The sequence below is a fragment of the Xiphias gladius genome, chromosome 15 (assembly GCF_016859285.1).
Source record: "Xiphias gladius isolate SHS-SW01 ecotype Sanya breed wild chromosome 15, ASM1685928v1, whole genome shotgun sequence".
NCBI classification, from domain to species: domain Eukaryota; kingdom Metazoa; phylum Chordata; class Actinopteri; order Istiophoriformes; family Xiphiidae; genus Xiphias; species Xiphias gladius.
In genome coordinates, this window is record NC_053414.1 from 12,300,823 (window position 1) to 12,314,114 (window position 13,292).

Genomic DNA, 13,292 nt, shown 5'->3' on the forward strand with positions numbered 1-13,292 from the left:
CTGAAGCTTTCCCAAATAGTACTGTCCAAACAACAATGTTAATATCAAAACAAAAGAGACGAGTATTTCAGACATGCTATAAATTTTAATAGACATATTGATATTTCTGAAGAGAAACAAAGTTATCCCTAGTTTTATTTACAATACAGGAATAAAAAATTGTCACATACAGTACAATGGTAAAAACAACATAGAGAACTTAAATAATTCTTTTATTTGTGTAACTACTTAAATAATGAAAATGGTTATTCTATTCACACCACGCCGTCTCAGCAGCTACAATGCAACTTTCACATTAAGTGCTAAAAAAAACGATAATTTTCCATTTTACAGCATGAATTCCATTTTGACTCATTTAGACCAGGTAGAGTTGATATATTTGAGAAAACACAAGCGAGGTGGGAGATGAACAACAAATACATCTTTTGTGGTGAAGGAACTTCAATTAACCGTGTTACTTGGAAATTTGTTTTTCAAAATAAAGGTTGGGGAGAAAGCAAAATTACTACTATTTGCCTTCAAAACTGCCCTCAGATGAAACGACTGATTGTGAAATGGCAAAAGATCAGATGTAGAGTTCTTAGTAAGATCAGTTATTAGTTTAGGTGAACATGGGCATGCATGTACAGTATATGTGCTGCATTTGTATGAACTTAATATTAATCAATACATTAACACATTAATGTAGGTCCAGACGATCCCAGTCTGTGTTTAACTGACTGTAACATTTTTTTCAAACTTATCCTCAGGTTCATCTTAAATCTGCTCTCCACAGATAAGATCTGTGTCTGACTGTGAGCTACTTCCACATTGACTTGGTGGCGCGGTAGGATCTTTGATCATCTCACAACAGAGACACATTTCTGACAGTGGTAATAAAGCCACGTCAGGAAAAAAAATTACATGGATTCAGCCAACTGCTCCGAATTTCTCTATGCAGGCACAGACATGCATTCATTTTACACTGAAATTAAAAAAAAAAAAAAAAAAAAGGAGAAAGAAAAGTATCCTCACGTGTCTTTCTTCAAAGCTGCATATGTATAAGTACAACATGAAATGACATGAACTGACAAGCTTAGTGTAAAACTGCTTTCTATAAACACCATTCTCTCCCATATATTATTACGCTTAAAAAAATAAACCCTCCTCTATGATAACAATAGTAATGCTATAGTTTTTTTTGCAATGCTAAGTAGTACTTAGGTAAGCTCTATTGGAAATATACATCACTGCGCTATCTCTTCCCTTTGTAGTTTTGAGTCCGGGTTCAGTTTCAGTGTGTGACACAATGAAAGGAGTTCGTTGAACCATACCTGTGCTAGTGTGGTGTCTGTGTCTGTGTGTGTGTGTGTGTGTGTGTGTGTGTGTGTGTGTGTGTGTGTGTGTGTGTGAATGTGACACTACTCTCATTGCGCTTTTAATAAATGTTTAAATTCATTTTGAATAATAAAGTTAATGAAACAAAAAATGAATACAGTGCATGGGAGCTAATAACTCCGTTCAGATTGTATGAAACTGGCTTTGACAAAGTATAATGTTCGCACTCAGTCGTTCTTATTTCTGTGTTAGGTAACAGTTCTCTGTTGTAGATCCATTCTGTACATTGATAGCAAAAGAGTGTTGCAAAACAAAGTATACATACTGTATACTGTTATAGCTTTTTATGACAATGTGCCCACAAACTAAATACAACATCAAAAGTGAGACGACATGGTTTATCCCTCTTGTATTAATGCCTTTAGAATAGTTTAGCACAAAGCACTGCGGGCTCTCTGTGACCCACGACTCTCATAGAAATCTCAGCTTTTTTACAGCTGAAGCTGTGGTTCCTTCAAAGTCTGTGTATTGTAAGTAGACATTTTTTTTGCTGGGTTTTGAAGGGACAGTGAGCACAAATTGGATCTTGCGTCATGCCACTCCTCACAATTTGAATCCTTAGGGAACCCCTGGACAATCAACCGTCTCCACTGAAATGCCTTAAACTCCATTTTTTGGGGGGTCTTAAGTAAGGCAAGAGATAGCCCCTGAAAAGATCCAAAGTCTTGGGTTAAAATGGTCTATTCCCGTGGAGTTCCTGTTCCTGTGGAGTCAGCTGTGTTCGGGCATTTGCTGAACGAGAGAGGAAATGTCTTAGTGGAACTTCCATAACTTGGCCATGCTTGTCAATCATCTCGCTGCTGTCTGCAGGACTGTCTGAAATGTGAACACGGCTTGGATGCCAGGCCTGGTGCTCAAGAGCAAGTAGCTTATAGGCGAAAAGAGCAAGAGTTTGGTATGGTGATGTGGATGAAAAGCAGTCTGACGGGGATTCTGTGTTTGTATTTGTTTGTTATGTGTACATGCCTGTGTGGGTGTGAGGGAGGTTAAGAGGCCGTATTAAGGACACCTCGTTAGAGTCTGCTGGTGGTGCTAGGTAGATTTGTGTCAAATTGAGGATGACGGTGGGGAGCAGCCCCCCTCTGCGCACCCCTATACGATATAGCTGGTCAGGTCTAGGAGGTACGAGGTCATGTCAATGATGTGGTCCAGTATACCGTCTTTCTCCTGGTCATTGGGCATACCCCGCTCACTCTTCTCACACTGGGCGCCGGAGTAGCCGCTCTTACACAGGCACTTGTTGGGCTCCATGCACACTCCTCCGTTGCAGCAGGCAGGTTCACATTTGGCTACGACACAGAGAGGGAAAAGAGGAAAACAGAGGTGGTCAAAAGTACAGTAAGAAAACATGAGAAGAAACACGAGCTGGTGATCTGACACTTTCAGAATTTAAGTCCCAAAAGGGCAAATAGGTTTTTGATGATTTAGAAGAAAAACTGTGGCAGACCTACTGTGCATGTTGTGCATTAATAAACCTCACTTACACATCAGGAAAGGAACAACACATGGATGTTTGTCCAGATGATACTACTCTGAAAACAGCAGATCAACATCTACTAAAAGGTACTCACCAACTCGGCAGAAGGGTCCTTCCCAGCCGGGGCTGCAGCAGCATTTGCCGGTAGGAGTGCAGTGTCCGTTCTTACAGTGTCTGGAACAAGCTGTCATCAGCAGCTCAGGGGGCTCCACCTGACGCTGGCACTCCTTAGGGGCATGAGGCCTGCAACATTTGTTAAAAAGAAGGAGGGAAAGTCAGTATGTGATGGATACAAGCATCACAGGGCATGGTAACAACCTACACAAATGGGGGCCATGCATTAATTTAATATTATTGCCGTACTTTCTTTAAATAAAGTCACACCCCGATAAAGTAATGGTACTACATAATCGAGACAGTGAGTGATCTCACAATTGAAGCGATTTATAATTTGAAAATATCGGTTTTAGGACGTTATTTGACAGTTTCATTACCGTGATTTTAAATATTGGCGGTCAGTGGAGATATAATAACATGTCCCTAAGATAAGTATTTCCCAACTACGCACTACGTTTCCTGAGTTTGTTTACAAGTTTGAACCTTTCAGTAAAAAGTCACACCCACCATCAGTTCTTATTTGCCAGATCACCACAGTTTCCGCAAAGTTTCGTGCAAAATCCATTCATAACATTTTAAAAATATCCTGCAGACAAACAAACAGCAGTAACTGCAAAAACAAAACACTCTTCATGGCTAAAGTACATAGTTATACAACACAATGATTTGTTGATATGCTGTAGGAAATATCTTCCGTTTATACTATGTTGAATGCTTTGTTAGGTGTATATAGATAGTTGTAGCCATTTGTTTACTATAATGTAAGGCGATTTTGAATGGTACAACAAGACCATTAATTAAAAACCATTAATTAGATTATAATCTCAGATAATATGCAGGGATTCACATCGACTTTTGTGGATAACAATTTTGTAAGAATGAATGTGTTTTTGTAAGTTCTATAAGCAGGATAGCAATTTTGTATTAGAAAGAATAGTAAGATGCAGGTTTTTAAATCTCTGTAGCAAGTTGAAATGTGTTTATACCTCTACAACTAGTATTTTTTTTCTTCCAATTTGTAAACAGTGTACTGGCAGCTGTTTTATATATTGTCAATTCATAGCATGTCAATTGTGAATCTACTGTCTAAAATGGATTTAAAGTGTACCGCGGGGACAATACTCGTTCTGTGTGTTTTTTTTTTTATTATTTTTGACTCATGTTTTCCTTAAATTCTCCCTACTTGAAGAACAAAACAAGGCATAGGGTTAACACCCGCATCTGCTCCCGCAGATATAAACATGATTTGGAAAATGCAGACACACACAAACACACACATCTCCGCACCATATGTGTAAAGTCTGAACACCAAAGAGACATATTGTAATCGTTCCATATTAAGACAAACATCGAGACACGCACATCAGCAAATGGGCTGAAACAGAATTATTTCATATCACGCTCTACAAATCTGGAAATAATACAGTGGGTGCGTAATCAAGTTCAAATGTGAAGCGTGTGTTACTGCTTGTTGCCCACTGGCCACACACACATTTGTCTGTGTGTGCATTTGTGGAAGGGAGAGAGGGAGAAATATAGATGTGTAAACAGTTCTGTTGTACTGAGATAAAAAGCCAACGAGACAACACTGTTGGACATTAAAGGAAACACACTTACACACTTTTACACACAGGCATGGTAACTGGAATGCTGGGGACTGATGCTGGTATGAGGGCTGAGAGGCATGAGTAGTGTGTTTGTGTAGATATATATATAGATATACACACGTGTGTGTGTATATCTATATATATATATACACACACACACACACACACACACACACACACACACACACACACACACACACACATAAGGCTTAGTCCATGGGAGAACAGGCCTCAATGCTCTCCTCTGGAGAACAAATGGTCAATCAGCAGTGGAAACCAAAACCAGGTGGAAGTTACAATCTCCAACCAGAGTAATATTACAACTGAAATCAGCAATGTTAAACTAACTGTATTACATCCATCTGGGTAGTTGAGTTGATGCTGAATTCAGTTTTAGATGTACTCAATAATCAGCTGAGTCTCACCTATTGTAACCTTCATTAGTAAAGTAAATATTATTTTTGTTTTACCTACTGTACAGATTTGACTGTGTGGAAAGATACAGATTTAAGCTTCCAGTAAAAATCTGTCAGTTGGTGGATAAATGACCACAACTACGATGCTGTGCGCTGATAACTGCATTTATTTAACTGTGTGACTGTTTACTTCCCAGTTTGAAAAATGTGTTGCAAATGCTCTGACAGACACACTGACTGATGGCAGTGTCAATACTGTGACTGCGTGTGTGTGTGTTAAAGTTGCTTTAAATTTGGAGGATGGAGGGGGTGGGGGGGGTTGATTCCCATGCTCCCATCAGCACCCAACTCCAGACTCCATCCATGCTGGCTTTTGTTGTTGCAGGCTGCATGTAGTTAAAAAAAAAAGCGAAGGAGGGAAGCAAACAGAAAGAGAGGGAGAGAGAGAAAGAGTAAGAGTCCCTGGAGGATTGGGGGGTCTGTAGCTAACACTGTTAATAGCAAGCAGGGGTCAGCAGCGCTACTAAACAGTTTGTACGACTGCCAGGGTGGCTGTGAAAACAGCACCTGCTGGTAGCGCCACTTGACAAAGGCAGCTGGGTCAACAGCCACTGTGGGAATTTATCAACTTTGGGAGGGGTGGTGTATGTGTGAGAGCGAGGGAGTGGGAGAAGGGCGACAGTGCTCACACATGAGGTAGTTACTTGGACAGAGAGTGAGATGGTGATGTTGATGACAAAAATCAGATAAAAAAAATCGCAGATCATGTCATAATTAAAATGAAAATACAGCGGAAAGCGCGGTCAGTATACAAGTTCAAGAATGACTGCAAAGATAAGACAGAGAAATGGGAAGATTGATGTGGGTTAAGACCGCTGTTTTGTGGTAAAATGTGCCCTCTCTTCTGTCTTTACTTAAGTTAAACATTAACATTTCTTAACAGTGACATCCATTCAGGTCTGTGCCATCAGAGCGGTGTGGATGCTCTGCCTCAAATTTCTTCCTGATCTGTTTGATTATTATGTTTGTCTGTGTGTGTGTGTGTGTGTGTATGTGCTTTTGCGTGTGTTTAGCTTGTTGGCTCGCAGCGCCTGTTTGATTGACATGAGGTATATGTGAGAAAAGGGCTGTGGAGTGGTGTACATTGTGCGCACTAACAATGGCTTAATCAAACGGCCCAGTGTGGTCTCTTTTGCTGTTTTGTCATCCGACTCCATTGTTTGGGGGCTTCTTTTGTAGCTTCATTCCCTGTTTTAATTGTGCAAGAAATTTACTGTGTATTGTAGGAGGCAGGGCTATTCAGTGGGACTGGCAAGCAGCTTTGTCAAGGGGAGGACCACAGCAGAGATGTAGGAAGATTTAGGAGGGATAGGAAAATAAAGAAAAGGTTTTTTTTTGCAGCGTGCTGGGAGCTAGCGTACGACACGCTCACACAGGCTCACAGATGTGCATGTTCACGTGTACCCACCACCCACACAGTAACAGAGAGGCACACATACAGATAAATATATCCACAAACTAGCACCCGCAGTCTCCTTTCCCTGCACATCCGGTGATTTGTGACTTCCATGGCTAATGCAGTTCATAAAGAGGGTCCCAGGACCCTATATGAAGTTCAGTGTCTTTTTTAAGGTCTCTGCTCACTGTAATTCAATCAGTCCAGCCTGCAGCTGACAAAACCTGATTGTGTGAAAAGTCCGTCATCATACAGCTTTCCCTTCTTCTCTGTGGAGAGGGGCTGTGACAAATAGAGGACAAATTGCATTTTACACCAGAAATAGGCAGGAGGTCTGGCTCTATGTTACAATTAAGCTATCACAGATTCTGCCCATGCATTGTTGGAGGGCAACATGTGCCTTTTGAGTTATGATATGATAAACATGTAACTTTATTATATTGTTACAATGGTGTATTGTATATAGACAGAGGGACTGAAACAAATCCATGTCTTGTGCTGTATCATAATGTCTTAGTTTGTTATTATGTTTCTTTATTCAAAAAGAAAGTTATTCGTCTAGCATTATTTGTTCCTGGCATAACTATAATTCTCTCATTGTATAAAAAATATGTTATTAAGTGCAGACTCAGTGGAACTGAAAAAGCAGCCAAACTTACCAATGAATTCCTGCCCACAATATATGAGCAGAGTAAACCACAGTCAAACTGATGTTTTACTCAGTTTGAGGTCCACTGCTTTGTTCAATTACTGTTTAAGTCTCATAGGGGAAGTAAGATTGTTGAGAAGCAAAATAAAACAAAGATATAAAACCTTCAATATTACATTTTGTCTCAATCAGACATTACATTAACTAAATTTTTTACTCTTAAAATACAATTTTTTATCTTGTGCTAAAGCCTTTTTATGTCTAATATAAAGTACTTTGAATATACTTGTCTTGCCTTAGTTAAAACAAATGTGCATGGCTGCCCACTCCTACACTTTGGGATCGATAGAAGAGGATCTAAACTCAAAGGTGCAGTTACTAATTTTTCAGAGCCTTTAAATACGTCTTAAAGTCATCATATAGAGATAATATGAGTGGAGATATTTCTATCCCGCTGCTATACCACAAACCAGCCCTGTCTTGCTTTCTGTCTCTCTCTCTCGTACACCCTCACACCACACACATTCAGCATGTTTCAAAATACATGGTGGCCTATTTATTATTGGAGGGGTACTCCAACTGACAAACAAATACCTAGAAATGAAGTCATCTGGCCAGGACATGTTTACACAAACACTGCTGAGGGATTTTATGGCTGATGTTTCCATGTAAGCCTTTACCGCTCTCCCTAACAGTTCCTCTTTTTCCCCACCATGTTCCCAAACACACAGTTGATCAAAACAAAGCGCTAGATGCTATACTGGACCACAAAAACCACCACACTCTAAAACAAACCTCTTTCTGAGAGGGCTTTAGGGTCCAGATGTCCCTGTAGTATGGAAGAGAAAAAAGGGAAAGACCACCAGACTTGATAACGTGCTGAGGTCAGACACGTTAGCTACCCCATTTACTCCCCCATCACCCCCTCTCCATCCTCCCTGTAACAAGATCCTAATAACGTAGCCAGAATGTATTAGGAGTCAAGAATCCAACACCACAGGGTCTCCACAGACTAAACAAGTCCAGTTGATGGTGGAAAGAATCGTTCTTTGGGAGAAATGCGTCCATTGGCCATGCCAGAAAACATAAATACGGAGCAAGCCAAAGGGCCCCTTTGAAACATCTGTGGTGTAATTAATTGTGCTAATGCCTGGGTGGCACTGTCGTCACCCAGGAATAATCAGCTGCGGATATGTTTGTATTGTGATTCTGAGGCATGCAAATTTGCTCTCTCTGAGTCTGCTTCTCTTACTTTATCTGCCTCTCTTAATCAAATCTGAACTAGCCTAAAGAAATATTATTCGTTTGGGACTTTTTCATGTGCATTCAATAAGTTCAAACTTGGACTGACCCACTTACTGTCCTGAGGATGCAGCCCTGACCCTCCAGAATCTCACGCTCTCAACTACGTACAAAAGTTCTGAAAGGAAGTTAGGCAGAAATATGGGGGTTCAGTTTGAAACCTAAGAACTGATTGGTTGGAATTCTGCTTATGTTTGCAGTGAATTGCTTACTGCCAGGGTAATATATAAGACAGAAAAAGCTTATACTACTATCCTGCATCATGTAGGAGAGTAGAACTGAACCCCCATATTTCTGCCCTGTCTGTATACTGTACTTTCTGGTCTTGAGTGACAAATGTTTTTCACATGTACTTGGCTTTGCACAGACAGTTTATAGATCCATCACTATCAGAATGATTTCTAATACTTTGATCCATATGGTAAGTATTATGACACAGTGACACACCCACACACACGCGCACACACGCACGCACACACACACACACACACACACACACACACACACACACACACACACACACACACACACACACACACACACACACACACACATTTGAATTATGAAGTAGCACTCATGTGCATGTTCCCCCACACATTCAAAGAAAATTTGATGTTTGTGTACTGCATTGTTGAACTCGATCCGCATAATGACAAATAAAATGTGCACTATATGTATGAACATGTGCATATGATTCAACATGTGCTTAAACAGAATAAGTGGAGGTCTCTTTGCTTGACAACAGGTGCCTTTGTATTTTCCTTACTCTCAGCAGAATAAACCCTGCTGTCAAATGCTCTGAAAATAACCAGCAGGCAATACTTACTGAAGTGAACATTGCCAGCTAGTCAATATTCCTATTAGCAATACTTTACACTAACATTTTGAAAAGCTATGGTTATTCTCCAGTAACTGCTCAGAATTTTTTTCGGCCAAGGCAGGTGGTGATCTGATGACTTGTTGAAGGGCATTGAGTTCTGGTCGCAGTTTTATGTTAAGTGTGTGTGGAGGGGACATGTGTGAGTAGTGAGGACTTAAGGAGGAAAATGAGACAGAAAATATGTCACTGCTGTGAAATGTTATTAACTCTAGATCCATGGCTGCATGAGTGTCAGATCTTCTATTCTTCTATCCATCTTAGTCACATCATAAAATGAAGCCGGCATGAAACTAGGGATGGTGATCTAGTTAGTTGGAATCACATCAGATGACATGTATTAGTACTGTGGACCTAAGATGCAGCTATATACCACTACACTCTACAAACATATAATGGCTGAAAGAATATGACACACTCAAACCACCCCCCAAGAAAAATAGTACTTCTTGATTGTACCTTTTGGGATCCACCAGCTTGTAGAGTTTCCCACTGTGTGACTGTGCCATGCTTTTACTGCTTGCCAGTATGTAGACCTCACCTGAAAAAGAAAAAAAAAATCACTTGGAAAAAATCCATCTGCACGATTTGCATTACATTCTTTATAATATGCTGAATGCTTTCCAGCAGTGTCTTGCTGTTAGGAGAAGCAAGGAAAGCAGTTCTTGACCAGTTAAAGCTAGAAAGATACCGAAGTGGAAGTGATATCTCTCTTTACATCTCAGAACAGCTTTCTGTCAGGATCTGATATTGCCTGTTTGCAGGGGGTGGTAGTGGTGGTGGTGCAAAAACACCCGTTTAAGTGCAAACACACTTAAATGTCCATAAAATTCACGTATAAGAATGAACAAAGGAAACAAAGGGATGGGACATAGGATACAACAAGATAAGGAGAATGAGTGTAGCTAACACTTCTGCAGTGCTGCACTTGCCAAAGGACTTTAAGAAAGAGTTTAATGGGACAATTGGATACTCATGACTGGGAACCAGGCAGATAATTTAATGAGGAACAAGCCTGCAAGAAAATTCCATAAGGGGACAAATTGTAAACATGTGTCTGTGGGGCCCATACTTTGAGACACACTCTTGCCCCCTTCCATGATTCTTGCACCACTTACAAAACATGATCAAATGCAGGAATCTTTAAATACCTCATCAAATAAGAACTCCAAGACCTGGCAAGAGCTGTGATCAAACATTTTTGATGGCTGTGTGAGTGATCCACATCATGTGTACATTGTAATCAGAAACACCAGAGCTAACAGTTAATAATTCTGTGAGTGTCTGGTTGGGCTCCAACTGGTAAAATGTTCTGTATCGTATTAAACCACTCTCCTCAGCTAACCCTATCTTATCTTAATGCTACAGCCCTGCAGGTGAACAGTAACACATCTCTCTACATATGAAAACACTGCCTTGTAGGTGGCCCGATACAATAAGTGGGTTTTTGGAGTATCATTGCTATCTTATGGAAATGACAATTAATCGGCGAGGTAATATATACTATATAATATCCTGTTGGGAATGTGCCATAGAGGTAAAGTCAAACGTACCTCAGTTTCCCTTTAGTTTGAATGTCAGTCCCTGCTGGCTAGGTTTTGTAACTTTCTTAGATTTTCAATCGTGTTTCTATGCTCTATTAAAGTAAAATGTCACAAACACCTTGATAAATAACCAACAGGAAAATTCCACATCATAATGTAAATATATGAACCATTGATAAATATACAACAAACTGACTCTAAGCCATGATTTTTCCATAGTTTTGACATCTGTCATTTGAAGTCAACAAGCCTTCAAGGGTTCATGTTGTGAAAACCCCAGAGTAACTTCAGAAAATATGTTAACACGTAGCTGTCATTCGTCTGGATAGAGAGAGGAAGAACAAAACAAAGGAAAAAAAAAGATGGAAAGCAAGACTGAGAATCCGAGAAGAGACAGAAAACAGAAAATCTGTGTAACTGTGTAGGTTTCTTATCGTTGCCATACTAACCCAGTTCATCCTCTCCGAAACCCAAGATGTGCCCCACAAGCATAGAGCCACAGGAGCCAGCTGAGCCCAGACACAGAGCTTTTTCCTGCCACTGTTCCCCACTTGTCGATGTTGACAATGTAGACTTCTGGAGGATCCGCAAGTTACTGAGGCAAACAAAACACGCAGAGCAGGTCAATTACTACAGCCACTGCTTTGTCAGCATATCTCATGTAGACGGTCAGAAGATACTGTATAGTATATTCTCTACATGACATGCACATTTCTTACATTTATAAATATACAAGTGAGATATACACTGCAATTTGCAGCTGTATTGTCCGAGTTAGAGTTGAGATTTGGAACCAAGGACAACTTCCCATTGTGTCAATGACCCATCTTCCTTTTCCACCTAATGTCCCATATGGTGTTATTTCGACCTCGGCTTTTGGTTTCAAAACAAACATCATGCCGAACCCTTCACTAAGCCACAACAATATGCCCTCAACTTGTAATGAGGCACAGAATTAACCGACCACACACTGAAAACAAACTTGTTTTCCCCCACGTGCACGGAACTTTGTGTTTACTTTGGCACATGCCGATGCAAAGGATACATTTTTCAGTGTGAGAAGAGAAGGAAGAGTCATGTTGATCTCAAAAAGAATGAAGATGTTTCTGATAACTGATGAATCAACTGAACTTGAACACCAGTAGTCACTAGTTAAAGCTGGTACAATGTATCATAATAAAGGAGGGCCCAGCTTTCTGACATCGAGTACGCAGGGAGTCTATTTAGATTTCACAACATACAGCAACTTAATGTTCAGTTACACGATTAATCAGTAGTATTTCAACAGTCAGCCCTTTTCCTTTCTTACCCATTTTTATCTCCAAACACATAACTGCCATACAGTCTTCTTGACTGGCATCCCCTGTAGATAAAGCCTCCCACAGGTGGTGCCCCTCCACTGGACTGCAGGTCGTAGACAGAAGGCTCATTTTCTGAGGGACAATGATGTAAAAGTCTGATTTAGGCACTTCTCATTATCCCACTGCTTGTCATCCATGCATATTACTACCATATGCTGACTGCACGCATTACCGGCAGTTTTATCAAAGAAGTAATATATTCAATCTTGCTGAGATACAATGTATTAATCACAATATTCATCAATCTGCATTCTTCAGGGTTTGCAATCAACTGACATATTAAAGTGCTTATTATAATTTATGTCTATAGTAAGTGTTGTATTGTTTGTCCATTAGACATAATGGTTGTGTGGTTCCTATTAGAGACACTCACTTCTATAAGAACAAAGAAGAAAGAGTGAATCTTGTTTTAAATGGGACAGCAACATAATTGAAGACTTCTTCCCTGGCAGTCAAGTTATAATTTTAATATTTGTTTTTTCAAAACTGGAAGAAAATGTATTAATCCTTTATTCATAAGTGTGATGTTGCATGTTTTTATGATTACAATTGTATTGGCAAGGGTAAATATGAATGGAGTTTTGCTGTCTTTAAAAATTTATGATCCATGACTTGGTGTGCTCATTTCCCAACTGTAATCGTTTTGGAGTTTGGCTAACTGGCTAAATCAGGGATCTAGCCAAGTGAGAGGTGGTCTGTGACAAGAACACACATTGAATTGGAGATCAAGGTTGAAGGATTAATTTGGGTTGCCAAAGCAACACTCATTGTGGAAAAAAAAACTAGCCCACTGTAATTTGGAACAAATAGTAGTAATTTGTTTTTCTGTAAATAGAAGTAGGCTAAGCATTGTCAAGGCACTGGTGTTATTACTTTCTCAATGTGAGAAGAACTAGGCCCCACTCAGCTGTGTTTTCAACAATGCTAAACCATCATCTTGACAGTTACTGTTGTTGACAGTTTTAAATCTTACTTGTGGACACAATCTCTTGGCAACTCTACACTCCACAAGGGGGAAATCTTTCTCGATCACATCATTTTTACATTTAACCTTCACTGTCTCAGTGTTCTTACAAAATGATAGACATTTGTAAAAACAGATGTCATTT

General features: G+C 39.9%; 1 protein-coding gene across 2 annotated transcripts in view; it reads right to left on the minus strand.

Annotated features, from left to right (window-relative positions):
• Positions 1-992: 992 nt before the first annotated feature.
• Positions 993-13,292, minus strand: part of LOC120800840 (hedgehog interacting protein) — a 34,758-nt gene continuing 22,458 nt past the window's right edge. The window contains exons 10-14 of one of the 2 annotated variants that reach the window (XM_040147239.1): positions 12,132-12,255; positions 11,272-11,417; positions 9,738-9,819; positions 2,949-3,097; positions 993-2,666 (exon numbers count right to left, since the gene is read on the minus strand). In XM_040147239.1, the coding sequence (XP_040003173.1) occupies positions 2,470-2,666; positions 2,949-3,097; positions 9,738-9,819; positions 11,272-11,417; positions 12,132-12,255 (698 nt within the window). In that variant the 3' untranslated portion in view covers positions 993-2,469. Of the gene's footprint in view, positions 2,667-2,948; positions 3,098-9,006; positions 9,586-9,737; positions 9,820-11,271; positions 11,418-12,131; positions 12,256-13,292 lie in introns of those variants that run through there. The other variant, XM_040147240.1, reaches the window with a different exon arrangement.